The sequence below is a fragment of the Ailuropoda melanoleuca genome, chromosome 4 (assembly GCF_002007445.2).
Source record: "Ailuropoda melanoleuca isolate Jingjing chromosome 4, ASM200744v2, whole genome shotgun sequence".
NCBI lineage: Eukaryota > Metazoa > Chordata > Mammalia > Carnivora > Ursidae > Ailuropoda > Ailuropoda melanoleuca.
The window spans coordinates 110,442,846-110,461,401 of record NC_048221.1 but is presented as its reverse complement, the minus strand read 5'-3'; the positions used below and the strand labels follow the sequence as shown (position 1 = coordinate 110,461,401).

The 18,556-nt window shown below is 41.5% G+C and overlaps 1 protein-coding gene across 4 annotated transcripts in view; it reads left to right on the top strand.

Moving 5' to 3' along the window:
- The window catches only part of EML4 (EMAP like 4), a 150,316-nt gene extending 134,016 nt beyond the window's left edge, over positions 1 to 16,300 (top strand). For all 4 annotated transcript variants that reach the window (XM_034659599.1, XM_034659598.1, XM_034659597.1 and 1 more), the window contains 5 exons: positions 653 to 750; positions 9,879 to 9,966; positions 10,365 to 10,463; positions 12,738 to 12,868; positions 13,541 to 16,300. In XM_034659599.1, the coding sequence (XP_034515490.1) occupies positions 653 to 750; positions 9,879 to 9,966; positions 10,365 to 10,463; positions 12,738 to 12,868; positions 13,541 to 14,014 (890 nt within the window). In that variant the 3' untranslated portion in view covers positions 14,015 to 16,300. The remainder of the gene's footprint in view (positions 1 to 652; positions 751 to 9,878; positions 9,967 to 10,364; positions 10,464 to 12,737; positions 12,869 to 13,540) is intronic.
- Positions 16,301 to 18,556: the final 2,256 nt, after the last annotated feature.

Genomic DNA, 18,556 nt, shown 5'->3' with positions numbered 1-18,556 from the left:
GGGATCCAAGTATCTTTTTGATTGCTTCTAAGTTGTTTAAAAGGAAGGACAGAATACTATTCTCTGAGTTGAACATGGAAGGAAGAATATTTGCTCAGGCTATAAGCCTGGCAAGTTATCTTAAAGCAGAAAAGGTTTTCTATTTGGCTTGGCTTTTTTAGTGCTGTACTAGCAAATTACTACAAACGTAGCAATTAAAATCCAAAGATCGGTTGGACTTTATCAACCATCTGTTACCTGGTAAGAACAATAGGAGAGAGACCATAAAAGAAAAGAACATAGTCCCTTCCCGAGTTGGAGAGGTTGTATGTGCTCAGCTGAAATGAGCAATTGAACACTCAGCTTAGGAGTACTGTGTGCTTAGACCCATAAGAGCAGGTTAACTTCCCTGGAACCAGTTTGTAGCTCACTAGAAGGAGATGAGCCTCGAGTCCAAGACCTGTGAGTTTCTCCAAGAAATGACTGGACTAGAAGGCCATGTTTTTCAGGTGTGCTTAGTGATGGAAGGATTCATTCATCAAATACCAAATAACAGTTAAATTAGTGAGATTTAACAACATTTGTAAATAGCATTCATTTAGTACAGGTCCAATAAAATAGCAGATCTGTCAGATTATTTCTCTAGTTAACACTTTTTCCTGTCTCATTCTAGATGGCACCCTCCTGGCTGTAGGATCTCATGACAACTTTATTTACCTCTATGTAGTCTCAGAAAATGGAAGAAAATATAGCAGACATGGAAAGTGCACTGTAAGTAGTTGAAGTAAAATAAGTTAAGCTGTAAAATTGTTGGAAATTTTTATTTGTGATAAGTTAAATTTTTACATTGATGTATCCATTGTTTTCTGTCCTTAACTCCTTTAAACTTTAATCTCTTTGAAAACAGATTACTTAACAGCAGGCTATTGCAGTTCCCTGTGTGCTTTAGAAATGTTTCTTCTTTTGATGGGAGTTTAATATGTTTCTGACTAGATTTAAGGCAGTTTCTTAAATAAAATCTGTTTCCATAGGAAACCCTTAGAATAACACTTTTTGAAAATGGAGTGAGTCAGAAATGAAAGGGTATCTCACTTTTAATCCCAGCATCCCACATTCCTGTCCACCCCCAACACCCTGCAATTGCCTGTATGATCTCTTTTACTGCTAAAAGTTATTTATATGGAGATCAGTCTGCATTAAGAGAGTTAACAGAAGCATATTTCCTTTAATTTGTTGTTCTGATTGACTTTGTTATCATTGTAAGGTAGACTTGATTCACTTCTGTAGCCATTCTGAGTACCTACTTTATGGTAGGCATTCTGCTAACTTGAGAAATGTTCTGGACACCAGGAATATATGTAAGATTTATTCCTTGTCCTCAAAAAGTATACATCTGAGCTTAGGGCAGGACAAGAAAGGCAGGCAATATAGCATAGTAGTTAAGAGCACCAACTTGGGATCAGACTGCCTGGGTTTGAATTCTTATTTCACCACTTACAAGCTAGTGTGACCTTTAAGTCTCTGTTTCAGTTTTCTCATCTATGAAATGAAGATAACAGCAGTTTCTACTTCACTGGATTAAAATAAATTAATGTGTATAAAATACTTTGAATGGTGCTTGGCAAATAATAGGTATTCAATGTGTGTTAACAATTATTTTTATAGAAAATGAGGTAACATGTGTACATTAGGAAAGGATTAAGAAAATTATTTGATGAATTGGTGGGTAGTGGCAGCACAGATCACAAAATAGTTTTAGGGGGGATAAATAAAAGAATTAGTTTTTAGAAGCATATCCATAAGCGAAACCCAGGCCATTTACTATTCAAAGAAGAGACTTGTTTATTTACTTTGTGTGCATGCACACATGTATTTTGTACCATAGGCTAAAACCAGCCTATAAACTGATCTACAAGCAACATCAAACTTTTAGAATTTATCCAAAATAAATTTTTTTGCCTTGATAACAATTATGAGTCATTACCCATTAATTTATTGAAATCTCTTTTAATCAATTTATTACCATAATATTTGTGATACGGAATAGTACAGTAATGCCTCATTGTTGTAACCACATGAGCAAATGAAATGTTCCACTGAAAGGAATTTTCAGGTTACTAAAGTTTACCTACGAGGCCCCAAGTTTTTCTTAATTTTTTACCTCAGCCTTTTAAAAAAGTTCATGCCTTAATAAACAGAGTATGTCAATTACAATTTAATCTTGTGGAATCCTATAAAATTTTACAGGTAACCCTGTAGCACACACTTGGCTCAGTTCTTATTTTACCGATTGGAGACTGACTTTCCGACAAGATAAAGGACTCGTCCTTGGTCACACCTTGTGGTGGCAAATCCAGGGCCTGAAGCCTCTTCTCTTAGTAGAGCAGACTTTCCAGTGTAATGTTAATGCCTCCGATTTTTCAGTATGTATCTCACTGTCCTGTGCTCTTACAGTACACGTGGTCCAAAAAGGAAACAGCAGTGTGTGACACTGGATAATGAGAATGACCTTGGAAGTGTTGCGAAATGGCAAGCTTATCAATTGCCTGAGACTTGGCCTTCTCCAGTTAGGCAGCTTTTATCTTTAAAGCCTTTGGAAGTATTATTTTGAGATATCCTTAGGAACTGTTAAAGTTGATAGTACTGTTTGAGACTATAATAAAAGGTTCAGCTACTCTGCTTTTCTAATTATCTAATGTTCTGTGCTTCGCTTCCAGCTGTCGCTTCTCCTTGCTGTCTGCTTCCACCAGCTGGTCTTACAGTTTCATGTTAACTGCTTGTATCTGTTGTCTGCTAGGGTAGAGGACAGACAGAACGGCGCTAATGCTGGTTTTGCTGCTTACTAGATTGAGACTTTAGGCAAGTTAATTAACTTCTTTGAGTTTTAATTTTATTATCTTAAAATTGGACATTATAACAGTTCCTACTATATAGGATTGTTGTAAAGATTGGGAACTATTCTCAGAGTTGCAAATACAAATGCTGTTTTCTATTTTATTTCCAATATTTTCCTAGTACTAGTCAATATTTAAGTAACCACCATAGCTGCAGAAGCATATTTAGAACTTTAATGTCCCTTTAATAAATTAACCAAGCATTTGGAGCCTGTCCCTCTTCGTGGCATCGTTTTATGCGCAAACGTCAGTTGAGAAGATGACTGGTACCCAAGAACACAAACGAGCACTTCCTGGTAGAGGGCAGCTTGCATGCCTCATCAGTGGCATGCTTGACAAGGTTGTTACAGGTCAAGGCCTTGCTCAGTCATAAGCTAAGAAACAAAACAAGTTCCATTTTAGAGACATGGACTTACATCATGCAAGTTCTCCAAAACTGTTTTATAAAATACCAGTTTCTAAAACCTGTAACTGGTAAGGGACTGAAGCCTACTTTCTTCTGGCCATCAGGTTTTCTCTCTATAAGCAAGCCTCAGGAAACCAGCTTAGAATCAGAATGCTAGTTTATTCATTTAAAGTAAGGTATATAAATGCCAAGGGGACAGGACATGCCCATCTTCCAGCCAGTACTTCCCTTCCGGCAGAAATATGCATGCGAAACCAGAGCATAATCAGGAGGTGAGCAAGCTTGGCACCTACATCCCCAAGCAGGTCCGTAGCTGCCACTGGCACTGGTCCCTCTACCCTAGACATTAGGTGGGAACTATCCACGTTTGCCTTCTTGACTCATTGCTGACCAGCCACCTAAATAACACTTTCCTGGGACAGATTCATACATGCAGTCGGGTTGTACTCTGTCCTTGCTGGGCTTGCACCTATGATGACTCTTGCTTCTTGGCCGTTTTCTGCTTTGACTTATTCTATGTTAATTGTAAAGTTTAACTCTCAGAGGTTCCTGGGGAACTTCCACTGCAGTTTCCATAAACACACAGAACTGGCTCTTCCATTCATTGAATTGACTTGCTGTTATAGAGCAGCCTCAAACACCCCAAGTGTGTTTACTACACATGGCTGGTCCCAGACCTTCTCTTTGAAGGAACCCCAGTGATCTTCCAAGAAGTCATCTGTTCCTCATGAGCCTGACCTCTCTGGGCAGGCTGAGGGATGGAGAGGAAGAGAGAATGGAGTCATCCCTCTATAATGTTTGTGTGTGACAGCCTTTCACTTTCTCTTCTGTGACCTCTCTCTGCCCTCTCACTTCCCACGTTTGCCACTGGGAGCACACTGTCTTCTGGCTGCCCTTGGGCTCTCCGCATTCCCTCCAGCACACACCCCAAGCCTCCTTTACCGATCTGTGGCGTTTTCTGCCTCTCAATTAGACCATCTAATTCAGAATAACGTGTTTTCTTCTACTTCGCATGAAGACATCCATCTTCTTAGTGTTTAGTACCTATTAGAAAAAGTAGTTTGATTAAACTGTAGGATTCAGGGGGTCATGGTTGTATCATGTATTGCCTGTGTTGTAAGCAGTTTGATTTCTTATTTTTGAGAGCGCGAGCCTGCGTGCACATGCGTGCAGTCAGTGGGGCGGGGGGGAGCGTGGGCAGAGGGGGAGAGAATCTCAAGTGGACTCCATGCTGAGCATAGAGTGGGGTTGATCCCATGACAGAGATCATGACCCAGAGTCCATGCCTGACTGAGCCGCGCGGGCACTTCTGAGCAGTTTGATACTGTAACTGCTGCTATAGAAAAGTTTCTTGAAAAGGCTTTGGATCCAGGAGCTCTTTTTAACTTGTCTCCTACAAAGCCCTAAGGTTGGGGCTGGGGCTGGGCTGGGCTGGTATGGGTACGATTTTCTTTGCTTTGCATATTGGGCTTCTCTTGTAAGATTTAATATGTAAGATTTTATAGCTAAAACGAATTTGAAGACTACCAGTTGGTTATCTGAAATATCCTTGAGTAATGTGAGTTGAGGATTGTGAAGTTTTGTAGTCTCTTTCCATACAATGTTTCTTTACCTCAGCTTTTCCTGTGCTGTTTTGAAAATGTACTGAAAAAGTCCTTAGTTACTTGTAAATTCCTTTTCTTAAAACGCTGCTTTGAAATAACTTTCTGCTCATCTTCAGTGTTAGAGAAATGAGTAAAAAGATCAGCATGATTTAAATGCTGTGCTCTGACCTGGGCTTAAACTCTGGCTCCACCACTTCTTTATTATGTGACCTCAGAAAAGTTATGTAACCTCTCTCTGCCTCCTGGACTTGCTCATCTGCTAAGTGGGCGTCCTCACACGGGCTGCTGGGAGATGGAGAGTTGACCGCGTACACCCTGTGCATAGAACGTTCTCTGCTCGGTGTCGGGTGCCAGCAGCAGCAGCATTGTTCTCAGTAACTAGATGAGCCCCAGGCTGTACTTAGGAGTGTTTTTCAGCATTTATTACAAATCTGCGAAAGTTGAAGAAGAGTTTTCTAATTATGGATAATTGTGTATTTTCCTTGAAAGAGTTTAAGTGTTCTGATTGACCTAACATTTCTACTCTACTTCCAGTAGGATTAAAATGATTTTATTCTACACCTGAGTACCAGCATACTGGCTTTCTGTGTGACTCAAATTCCTGTGTTCCTTTTAGCACTGCTGTTCTGAGATGGTGGCATAGGGAATGAAGTGTATTGAAGTTGCAGTCATGTACTGTTAGAGTCTGTTAGGGTAGGAAAGAAGTGCTGGTAAAAGTAAGTTGTTTTTGCCAGGATTTTGGTAATTGAAAATATGCATCAAAAAGAGAATAAAAAAGTCTTAAACTGTCTGCTTAGAAATTCTCCAAGAAACTAATCCATGAAACTAATCCAGTATTTCAGTAAGGCATTAGGATTCAGTATTACTATAACAGGATATATGCAGTACCTGGTGACTTATAAAAAAAAAAAAAAAGGAGGGATGTGTTCTCATTTAAGCAGAAGTCATCAGGGACTCAAAATCTTTCTTTCTTTATATTGTCATTCTCTGGTCATCAGATCCTAGTTCCGGGAGGAAAGGATCAGAGCAGGGGGAAAGGTACTGCTCCTTCTCAGTCTGTTCTCTTGAAGTTTTCCTGGAAGCCCCACTCAGTGATTTCTGCCACCTCTAGCTGCAGAAGAGGTTGGGAAACCGGTGTTTCAGCCGGGCATTTAACAGAAGGGGGCGGAATGTGGATTGAATAGGCAGCTATGGGGGGCGCCTGGGTGGCACAGTCGTTAAGCGTCTGCCTTCGGCTCAGAGCATGATCCCAGCGTTCTGGGATCGAGTCCCACATCAGGCTCCTCCGCTGGGAGCCTGCTTCCTCTCCCATTCCCCTTGCTTGTGTTCCCTCTCTCTCTGGCTGTCTCTCTTTGTCAAATAAATAAATAAAATAAAATAAAAATGAATAGGCAGCTATCCAGTACTCTGAAGAATAGCTTTCCCTCGGGGCACCTGGCTGGCTCAGTTGGAAGAGCATGCAACTCTTGACCTCTGGGTTGTTGAGTTCAAGCCCCACATGGCGTGTAGAGATTACTTAAATAAAAAAACATATATATATATATTCGTATATATATATTTAAAAAAAAAAAAGAATAGCTTTCCCTTGAACCAGCAAAAGCACATCAGAAACGTGATTGGGTGAGGGGTGGGCCTGGATGGCTCAGTGGGTTAAGCGTCTGCCTTTCTCTTGGGTCCTGGAATCGAGGGGAAGCCCCAAGTCTGGCTCCCTGCTCAGTGGGGAACCTGCTTCTCCCTCTGCCTCGCCCTCCCGCTGCTTCTGCGCTTGCTCTCGCTTTCAAATAATTAATTAAAAAAAGAAATGTGATGGGGGAGGGAATCCTGTTCTCAATAGCAACAGAAACTAGATGTTTTGAGACTAAACCTAGCAAATCACAGGAATCATGGCTGGGGAAAAAAAACTGAAAAAATAGAGACATAATGTGTTTCTAAATCTGAAGACTTGATAAAAATATCTGTTCTCTACAAATTCCTCTCTAAATTTGACGCAGTCTTAAATTTTCAACATTGATAAAATGGTTCTAAAGTTCATCTGAAATTTTCCACATACCACAAAACTATCACAGTTGGCTAGAGATAGGCAGATAGACTAACTGAACAGAGGAGTCCAGAAACAGATCTGTTTATATGGAAATCTACTAGGTAATAAAGGAAGTATTTCAAATCAGTAGAGTACAAGTGGACTGTTCTCTACCTGCGTTTTCCAGCACTGCTCTAGATTGGGGGGGGGGGGCCCACCCGAATACCTACTTCGGGAAAAGGTTAGATCCCTAACTCCAGGCCTTGGCACTAGTTTAAAAAAAACTCCTCATGTAATTTTAATATATAATCAGGGTTGCGAACCCCTCCAGTTGACAAAGATTTAGCTAAAATACTTTGTTCAGAGTAAAATTTTTGGGCTCCATCACTTGTGATTATTACTAAGATTATTTAATAACAGTAATGAAAGTGCCAACTTAGAGTACTTCACTGTTTCTTTTCAAGGAAGTATACTAGATTTTGCTCCCAACTGTCTCTGTGCCCTCGGGGTGGAGTTTGAGGCTCCGTGGCCTGTGAGTTGGGCAGGGCAAGGACACTCCAGGGTGGTGTCTGGGAAGGTAACATGATAGACCCCAAATACTTACAGTTAATCTTTTTTTTGCTTATTTATTGGAATCCATACCAGGGAAAAAATACTTCATTTTTCCGGTATGAATTGGTAACGTCCCCAAGGTCTTTTCTATATTGGGTACTTTTGCTACTCAGGAGTCCTTTTTGAGAATACTCGATAACTGATTTACCTTCTAAGTATGTTCTGTGTCCGATACAGATGGAACTACAGGAGTATATGTATACACACAGTGCTTTTAATGCTCTTCTAAATAATGTTATTAAAGCCTTTTCAGAGTCCCAGATGATATTTTTAAATATTTCTACATTAGTATGAATGCTTCTTGGAGGACTGCACTTTGCCTCATTAATCTGGTAAAATCCTCATGCATGTAGCCAGCAGTTTTCTTATCTGAGAGGCATGGCTTCTAACGCCAGAGCCAGGCATCATCAGACTCATGTGAACCATGAAAAGGACTTGTGTGAACCTTATCCTCCTGCCAGATTCAGAAAATATCCAGTAACCCACATGTGTCTTTCTGGCTTTGAAACTCGATTTCTTGTGAAGTTGGTAGGTCTCCATTGTGCCTAGCAAGTGATTCCCAACCTGTTTTCCAGTATACCTCCTAATCTCTGGTGATTTCAGGAGCTTCACAGTTCTCAAATTCACAGCATTTAAATTTATTTAAATGTATAAATATATTTGCCATACAGCACTGTGGGGGAGATCATAGCTCCAGAGAGGTGTCGTTAGACTTCAGAAGGGTAATGGAATAATTAGAATACTTTGTGTGGATCATTAAAAACTGCACCTAAGGTACTTTGGATTTTTTAATTAAAAAAAAAATGTGGGGGCGCCTGGGTGGCAGAGCGGTTAAGCGTCTGCCTTCGGCTCAGGGCGTGATCCCGGCGTTATGGGATCGAGCCCCACGTCAGGCTCCTCTGCTATGAGCCTGCTTCTTCCTCTCCCACTCCCCCTGCTTGTGTTCCCTCTCTCGCTGGCTGTCTCTATCTCTGTCTTATAAATAAATAAAAAATCTTTAAAAAAAAAATTATTAAAAAAAAATGTGTGCAGCAAGGTAGTATATCAGAAAGTAAATAGAAATTAAATATGCTTTACCACAGACTGTAGGAGATAAAAGTGCCTTTGAGTCTCATTGACTGTGCACCATTAAGACCTGTGCGATTTTTTTTTTTTAACGATTTTATTTATTTGACAGAAAGAGGGGCAGCGAGAGAGGGAACATAAGCAGGGGGAGTGGGAGAGGAAGAAGCAGGCTCCCAGCAGAGGAGCCTGATGCGGGGCTCAATCCCAGGACCCTGGGATCACTCCCTGAGCCGAAGGCAGACGCTTAAACGACTGAGCCACCCAGGCACCCTGTGTGTGATTTATCTTAGAAATTATCAGATGCTTACATAGAAAGGCAGCAAAATACAGCAGTTAGTTTTTTGTCTTAATTCCCACAGTGTTAGTAAAAACTAGAGCAGAAAAAGATCATGTCTCCTGTTTAAGTGGTCATATTGGATTCAGCTGCTCTGACGGAGTAAATGTTGGGGGACTTTCCCCCAGAAATGTTCTTTGGAGAGAAGAGTTTTTCTAGGAGAGCTCCACGTGCCCGTGTATCTGTGCCATATTCCCCAGCCTCTGGGGTAGACCCTGGATGGTAAGCAGCAGCCCAGGAAAACTGTACTCTCTGTGACCAACCCCGAACCCTTACTTCATTCTTGAAAACAAAGTCCCTCTAAAGGGGACACCAGTGACTTGAAAAAAGGCCCGAGGGTAGGTGATCTGTGAGGTGTCCTAAAGGCACAAGTCTATGAGACTCCTCTTCCGCGGAAGTGTGACACAGGTGGTAGGTGCTTGTTGCTGCTGTCTAGGTGGACAGACCAGCAGGATACTCCCAAGTTCCAGGTGCTTAATGTTTCCACTGTGGTGAGCTCTCTTTCGTTCCAGAATTGTTTTGTTTTTGTTTTTTTAAGATTTTATTTATTTCAGAGATAGAACACGAGAGCAGGGGGAGGAACAGAGGTAGAGGGAGGTGAGCGCAGAGCCCGATGGAGGGCTCAGTCCCGTGACTCTGAGATCATGACCTGAGCCAAAATCAAGAGTCGGATGCTTAACCTACTGAGCCACCAAGGCGCCCCTCCCCCCACCCCGTTCCAGAGTTCTTCTAGAACTCTTCATGTATAACTTGGCATCTTTGCATACCTGCATCTTTGGTTCCCAGCAAGATAGGGTGAAAAAAAACTAAAGACCTGCTGTGAGCCCTGGTCCGTTCTAGAGGCTGTGATAATCCTCTGTATACATTAGGAATTCCAGATGAATGGCTATTCAGAAAACCTATTGGCTACTATTTATTATTCAAACGCTAAGTGCTTTCTAATAGTTGATCTGTTGTTCCCTAGGGACATTCCAGCTATATCACACACCTTGACTGGTCCCCAGACAACAAGTATATAATGTCTAACTCAGGAGACTATGAGATATTGTACTGTAAGTATGAACGATCACATGCAGCTGAGACGCGTGGGTCAGGCTGTGCAGAATCCGAGTTGTGCAGAGCGCAGGCTGCCTCTCTGACTTGACAAAACATGTGTTACTCTGAGCTAAGGAATGAGAATCGCAAATGTGGTTCACTTCCCCAAGAAAGCAACGAATTAACTTATATATGTGGACATGTTGTCCTAAGAAATTACTCAGGGAGGTTGCTGCTCTAATATGGCTTTGTAGTTAATGTTAAAGGGAGCACTCGGTTTTCCTTTTTAAATGTGTCTTAACATTTTTCAGTGTATGGATTATAAATACAAACATGGCTAGTCTGAATCAAATACACTTTAAAATACATTTATACACAGGCACTATGATTATACTTCCTGTTTCTAAATTTAAAGGGGACATTCCAAGTGGCTGCAAACTAATCAGGAATCGATCAGATTGTAAGGACACCGATTGGACAACATACACCTGCGTACTAGGCTTTCAAGTCTTTGGTAAGAACATGACACCTGATAGGAAAAGATGGTTTGTGGGGTTCTTATAATAATTACTTGTTTAAATTTCTAAATGAAAGAGAGTCTGCATGTGTTCTTCAATGCTATCACTATTAATGCCAGATTCAGAGAAATTAAGTGTATTACGATCGAACCAATGTGAAGTTCTCTGCAGAATCCAGCAGATTTCTGGTCCTCAGTAAGTACAAATGACACTTGAAAGAAATATACATAATAGACTGCCTTCCCATTTTTTTCCTCCAAGTGAAAACAAGTATTTTAATTTGTAAAGGCATTTTTAAAATAACTTTATTGAGCATACTACATAATTCACCTACTTAAAAAGTACAATACAGTGGTTTCAGAACTGTAGCGTGGCCACCATCACTGTCTAATTTGAGAACATTTTCATCACGCCAATATAAGAAACCACCTACCCAATTAGCAGTCACTCCTTACCCCTCCCTCCCTCTGCACCCACCAGCCACTAATCTACTTTCTTTCTCTAATAACTTGCTTTTTCTGGACTTTCATGTAGAAAGGTTTTCAAGACTCATCCACGCCGTACCATGTGCCAGCACTTTGTTTTATGGCTTGTAAATCCCCTTGTGTGCACGGACCACATTTTGTTTATCCACTATCGGCTCACCGGCACTGGGGTGGTTTCTGCTTTTCCGCTGGTATAAATAATGCTGCTGGGCACAAGCGTGTGCAAGTTTTTGTATAGACATGTTTTCATTTCCCCTGAAATGTACCTAGGAGTGGAATTCCAGAGTCCTGTGGTAACCCTATGTTTAACCTTTTGAAGAACTGCCAGCCTGTTTTCCAAAGTGGCTGCACCATTTACATTCCACCAGTGACGTACGGGAGTTCCGTTTCCCACATCCTTGTCAGCAGTTCTTACGCTCTCGCGTGTGAATGTCCAGGTGTCCCAGCACCATTTGTTGAAATAGAAAGGCATTTTCAGTAGACATTATTTAAAATTTGGGAATCATTCCTAATCTGAGGTTTTAGATATTTCTTAGTCTTTCCTGTGACAGTTTTCTAAGCCTTTTCCAGTCTGGGGGTATCCTTCTGAAAAAGTTACAAGACAAATGGAAAAGTTAAGATAATAAAGCCTTGTCTGCAAGGAACTAAAAAGAGATGTTCTACTCAGTAGTTAGAATACTGGATATGTGGGGGACATCAATACCTAAAGCAATGTCCAGAATATTAATACTTTCCATTTAACAACATCTCTGCCTTCTGACAGTGGGACCCTCTCCTCCAGTCTGATCGTAGATCAGAACAGTTCTCTATGCTGTGTACGTTAGAAAAATAATCCATTATAGGTCCCTGTGCTAAACACAACTGCTATAGAGATGGAGGAGAGTACTGGCTATGAAGAAATTAAAACACAATAACTCTGACTCGCCCATATACAATTTCATTATTCTGGGTGAAACTGAAACAATAGCTAATAACTGCCAGTAATATTTATTTAAGAGAGGTCAGTTAAAAAGTGTTTTGACTTGTTTTAGGCCAATTTACCAAAAACTTCTTTGTTCTCTGGAATAGCACTGAACCACAGGAGGCCAGCATCTCAGCACTTCTGTATTCCATAATTTCCATCTGGTCTTAATCGGGTTTTGTGCTAATTACGTTGAACATGATCACAGTGCCTCATAATGATTCAGAACAAATTTGTTATATCTCTTGACATAAATAATAGTTCGATGTTATATCTCTTGACATAAATTCTGTGGGATAGCATGGTAGACTAGTGGATGGCCTATGTATTTCCATTAAGGTAAGAAAGAATCTTGGAGGTTTTCTCTGAAGTGCCTGCCTGAAGAGAACAGCAAAGAAGGAGTGTGTACATTTTACATAGCTTCCCCAGAGTCTGCTTTGAAGAACTAGAGCTGTAGCTTTGTTTTTCTGCAGCTTGCTGTACAAATAACAGAACTTCCCCTCCCAACTAGAAACTTTAAAAAGGAAGAGCTTATTTGCTGAGGTGAATTAAGCCAAAACTATTTGTTAGCGCCACCTGCTGGTTACTAGTGAGTACTTTTGTATCTTTAAATTTTCCATCTTGAGGCTATTTTCACTGAATTTTACTAGATTTGGGGTAAAACTTCATCCTTTGAAGTGTTGAGCCACTAGGAAATTTGTAAGGGAAATGTCAGCAGCTAAGTTTGAACACAAATGAAAGTAAATAAGATTCTAAAATAAACCCATGTGGCACCACAGTTATATTTTAGACTAATTTTTCTACACCTGTGTTTCCAATCAAAGGCGTCTGGCCAGAAGGATCCGACGGGACCGATATCAATGCACTGGTGCGATCCCACAACAGGAAGGTGATCGCTGTTGCTGATGACTTTTGCAAAGTTCATCTGTTTCAGTATCCCTGCTCCAAAGCAAAGGTAAAATTAATTTAATAAAAACTAGTGTTGTAGGGCCTTTTGTCTGGGGGTATTTTTGTGTGGATGATGAGATGTGTAGAGTTACTTCTCACTGCCTGGGAAGCTGTGGGGCCCGGCGGGGGGCCCAGCGCCACCCATAAGCGTCTAGGCCAGCACTGCTCATTTACTCCTTCGCCATTAAGGTCAAGAAGAAGACTGTTACAGGAGACAGCAATGTTTTATTCATGTCGGTTTATCAGTAATTTTTTTTAGCATATATTTAAATGTCTCCTAAACCTACGAAGGTATTTTGTTATACATACAATCAATATAATAAAGCTCCCGGAGTCATTTCCTAAATCACCTCCAGTCCTGCCTGCCTGGTATACTCTCCCCTGGCAGTCTCAGCAGAATAGTTACTAAGCTCTGACAAGTATACAAAACTGACATCCAGAAGAGACTATTTATTACGTTATTTTTTGAAATACATGGTCTGACTGTATGGATATATGTCCAATTACTCTTTTTTTTTCTCCCATAGAAATAGGTATTAAAAGGAAATTACTGCTAGCTACATTCCTCAGATTTGCTGACTCCGGCTGTGATTTGAATTATCTCCCTTGCCTAGTCGCTTCCATTGCTGTAAGCAGGTAGAGAATGAGTTTAATTTTCTGTCTGATTTGTTTCTTCCAGGCTCCCAGTCACAAGTACAGTGCCCACAGCAGCCATGTCACCAATGTCAGTTTTACTCACAATGACAGTCACCTGATTTCAACTGGTGGAAAAGACATGAGCATCATTCAGTGGAAACTTGTAGAAAAGTTATCTTTGCCTCCAAATGAGAGTGTAGCTGATGGTACTCTAACCAAAGCCCCCATCTCTTCTATCGAAAGTGTCATGCAGTCTGATACTCCCACACCACCTCCTTCCCAGCCCTTAAATGAGACAGCTGAAGAAGAAAGCAGAATAAGCAATTCTCCCACACTTCTGGAGAACAGCCTGGAACAGACTATGGAGCCCAGTGAGGACCACATCGAGGAGCAGAGTGAAGGGGGCAGTGAAGACCTCGGTGAGCCTATGTATGAGGAGCCATCCAATGAGATACGCAAGGAGCAGAGTGAAGCCCCTCTTACTGAGAACCAGCAAGACCCCTCACCCCTGTCTTAACACCAGGACTTCAGTGAGACTCTCTCTCCTTCAGCTGCATGGGATCTTGTGACAGAGTTCAGGTAACAGGCCGGGGAGTGATGGAGATCACTCTGGATGGGGAGCTGGGTTTCCACACGATGTTTTCAGTAGGCTTACCTGCAGTCTCTCAAGTGCAGCCGACCTGAAGGTTCGGTTTGGTGTGTGTTGAAAATTAACCAAACTTTAAATAGCAGGAAAGACTGAAACATTCTCAGAAATTACCGTGTATGTAAGTGGTATGATGTAAATACTGGAAACAAAAACAGCAGTTGTATGGATTTAAAATCTGAACAAGTTTTCTTCAGGAACAACCAGAGGCATCACAAACACTGTTACTCATCTACTGGCTGAGACTCTGCTACTTTTTTTTTTTTTTCTCTGACGCAGAAAAATCAAAAGGAAACACCACCTCCCCCCAGTGCTCTCTTACTGAGCTATCCTCCCACCTCAAATGTCTAGTGGAAATTTTTTAGTTAAAAACTTCAGTATTGCCACGTGCAGTGGCATTGCCTTGAGTCCCAGCACCGTTCCCTTACACGACCGCTAGATGTCCAGATGTGCTTAGCTAGTCTGCTGTCTGGTGCTGCCTTTTCTAAGTCGTCGTGAGGAACAGTCCCTTCGTTTCTTGTGTGCAAATCTGTTTTAGAACTAAGAAAGCAGTGGTTTGTTAAAGAGCTTTTAATGTATATTAAACCATTAATACTCAGAAATAATGGATTCCTCCAGGGATTCCTTTACTGGCCGAAACATTTTTCAATGTTTGGCATTCAAGTGAATGGAAGAAGAAAAACCGCATGCCTATAAAACTAAACTGTAAGAATTACTTGGCTAATTTTAGCTTAGCCTTCCTCATAATTTGTTCCTTTGATTACAGGAGAAATATAAATACAGTAAGTTTGAATTGGTGCTTGAAATTCATTGGTTTAGTTTAATTTTTATACAGATTATATTGAGGGATAAGACTCTGAAAATTACAAATTCTTTTTTATAAGTATGAATAACAGTCACAGTAATTTTTTTATAAATTGCATACTTAACAGACTTGCCATATATGGTAATTTTTCTCTGGTAGAGTTGCTGTAAGCCTTGCAGTTCTGATGTGGCTGTCCTTTGCTATTTGGGGCAATGCATGTATTATGCATTGGATAGTTTTTTGTCAGATGACTGTTTTTCTTAAGTACATGTTTCCTACTATAATTACTGACAAATATGCATTTCCTATATGTTTGTTTGTTTATACATTGATTATAAAAAAAACTTTGTTTTATTTTTTAACTTGCTGAATTTTTTTTTGTTAGATCATGTTTAGAAACTTTGAATGAGTTCAGAAGTCTTAAGTATGCAAGTGTTTACGTGATTGTGCCATTCCAAAGTGCATCAGAACTGTCATTCCCTTCTAGTATCTTCTCAGGAGTAATACAAATCAGGTATCTCATCATCATTTGGTAATTAATATACAAACTCCAGTGAACTCCCAAGGACACTCACATTTATATTCACATGCTGTATGTAAGGGTGTGGGTATGTGTGAAGGGGTGAGTGTAGACACTCTATTCGTGTGTATCTATATAGGAAGATATACGCCACATTGAAAATACTCAGTGTATATCTCTGTGTGTATAGGTATATGTCCATGTATATCTCTTTCCTTTTGTTTACAGTTCAGAAAAAACCTCAAAGTAGTTCTCTTCAAAAGAAGAGCTATAGCTTCCAAGCAATCCATCATCTTTTTTCAGTATGTTCTATACATAATTATCAGAGAGCATCACCAATAAATATCAGGCACATATACTTGCCTGTCAGCAGTGTGGTTACGTCATCAGGTCAGCAGGTGCTATTCCCTGCGAGAAAAATACTGAGATGAACAAGTAGTTCCAGAAGAAAAAGCATTTCTCTAAGTACCTGGGCGCTACAGCTCTCCATGATAAGCAGGGAGTTTATGTGGGGACACCAGTCACCTTTGGGGTTGCTGTGTGTACAATGAGATTTATAATCGTGATACTTGGGTGGTAGTTTCAAAAGACACTACTAACGCGCAGAAAGCGTTCCGGCTCTGGCGCTGGCAACTACTGTTTAATGGTCAATTAAATCTGTGATAATGGTTGCAAGTGGGTGGGATTATGAAATTGTAGATGTTTTTAGAAAAACTTGTGAATGAAAATGAATCCAAGTGTTTCATGTGAAGATGTTGAGCCATTTCTATCATGCATTCCTGTCTCATGGCAGAAAATTTTGAAGATTATAAAATAAAATAATCAAAATGTTTCAGGTGTTTTTGACTCTTACTTCATTTATACTGCTTGTTTCCACGACTGTCCAGTTATCAGAAGACATGGCAGTTGGCAGTTAGCTGGCTGCCGCTGGGGATCCCCCCATTCTGGTCGGAACGAGCTCCACCTCATAACGTTTGAGGAAATGACTTCTGATGTGTGCTTCCATTTACTAGGGGAATAGCTTCATTTTAATTTCATGTCTACACTTTTTCTCTAATGTTTAACATTGGATAATCCTGGCGATCCTGGTTACCTGTCTGACGGACTCCTGTCGCTGCCTCCCCACTGTCCGCCTTTGTGAGGTCCTGGCCCTCAGCAGGGCCCCGCACTCCTGGCTTCTTCCGTCTCTCCCACGGTGCGTAGGGCCACAGCCTCTGCGCCACAACCGTAAATGGGCTGCTACAAATTTTTCTTTCTGAAAAATCAGGTTGGGAGCATTCCATCCATTGCTTAGTTTTAAAAGCATGGAAATGATGGGGGGTTTTCATCGTTACCTTATTCATCCTTGGTGACTATGAACATATGTTCCCAGCCCCTCCTACACTAACCCCTGAGAGGCTGCCCTGGGGCAGGAATTTCTCTTCTACCAATTCGGAGACAAAATGGCTTGACAGGCATCAGAACAAACCCAATGGACAAAGTGATTTTTCCTCTCAATAAAAAAAGATCCAGAAAGGGGAAATGATGAAATCGATTTTATTTTTTTTTAAAGATTTATTTATTTATTTATTTATTTGACAGATAGAGACAGCCAGTGAGAGAGGGAACACAAGCAGGGGGAGTGGGAGAGGAAGAAGCAGGCTCATAGCGGAAGAGCCTGATGTGGGGCTCGATCCCCATAACGCCGGGATCACGCCCTGAGCCGAAGGCAGACGCTTAACTGCTGTGCCACCCAGGCGCCCCATGATGAAATCGATTTAAACACACCGATGTGTTTGGTATAACTTCTAGAAGGAACTAGGTTTCCAGCTGAAAGCTGGAACTGAAATGAAGGGAGTGAGTTTAAGAACATGTTTTTAGGACAAAGATGACAGGCTTCAAGAGCAGTCAGGGAGGACCTGGGTTAAGAAGAGCAGCCAACGGAGAAGCACCTGTGTGGCCAAGCACGCCTCCAACAACACCCCCGGCCTTCATGTGGTGCTGGGGGAGTGCGGCCCTGTGGGCAACGGGATGGGGGGGTTAACCAGTGGCTCATGCTCCTTTACTTAGATAACGGTCATGCCAGGATGTCACGTTTTGTAACTTCAAAGCTTGTGCTTCTGCCACCCATACTAGGAGAAAGACTGGAGAAGTGCCACAGGGGAGAAAGGGACAGAATCTCAAGCAGGCTTCATGCCCAGCACAGAGCCCCACATGGGGCTCAATCTCAGCGCCCAAAGATCATGCTTGAGCCGAAATCGAGAACTGAACGCGTAACTGACTAAGCCACCCAGGTGCCCTGAGAAAGACCCACTTTAGAAATGGGGAGGAAGGAGGAAAAAAATGAGGGTAAATATTCACGGAGAATCTGGAGAGGAGCTAGCGAAACGAGGGCCTGTGTCCACCTCCATCTCGATTCCAGGAGGGGTGGGGCGAGACACCGCCTACATTGATGCTGCACCTCTGTCCCCAGCACGGAAGCAGGTGCTGCTGGAGAAGCCTCTGCCTGGACCCCAGGACTGTAGTCCTCAAGGACCACGGAAAGGTCTCCAGGCCTTTTTACCAAAAAATAGATGTAACCCTTTGTAAAGAGGCAGTTCTTGCTCTCCTCACAGGGTCTCAGATCGTGTTAAATGTTCTGCTAATCAGTTCACCTTTTCCAAAGAAAACCTGAGTTTCTACTCTACAGTCATTAATAAGTCCCTACAATAACCTTAATGCTCTAATATAAAGAAGGCAAAGGAATAAAGAGAAATAATCCCAAATGGAAAAAAAAAAGTTTCACTGACTCCTCTGGAAATGTCAGCCTGTTTCATTTCTGTGTCCATGGGTGACATTCTCCGGAGACCATGGCTTCCTGAACTGAATACATTTCTGTTGGGTTTTGTTTTCTGCTTTAGCCAATCCAGAAATCCGGCAGAGAAACTGACTGGTACCACTCTGTACGTGGACAAAGACACGAGATGGGCGAAAACAAAACACAAGTGCTCCACGGCTAAAACAGGGCACCCCCGCACACCCAGCTGCCGTTCAACAGTAAGAGCTAGTCCTTCATGTCACCCAGCTTTCTGTGTGCTAACTCGTTCGGTTCTTCCAGCAATCCTAAATT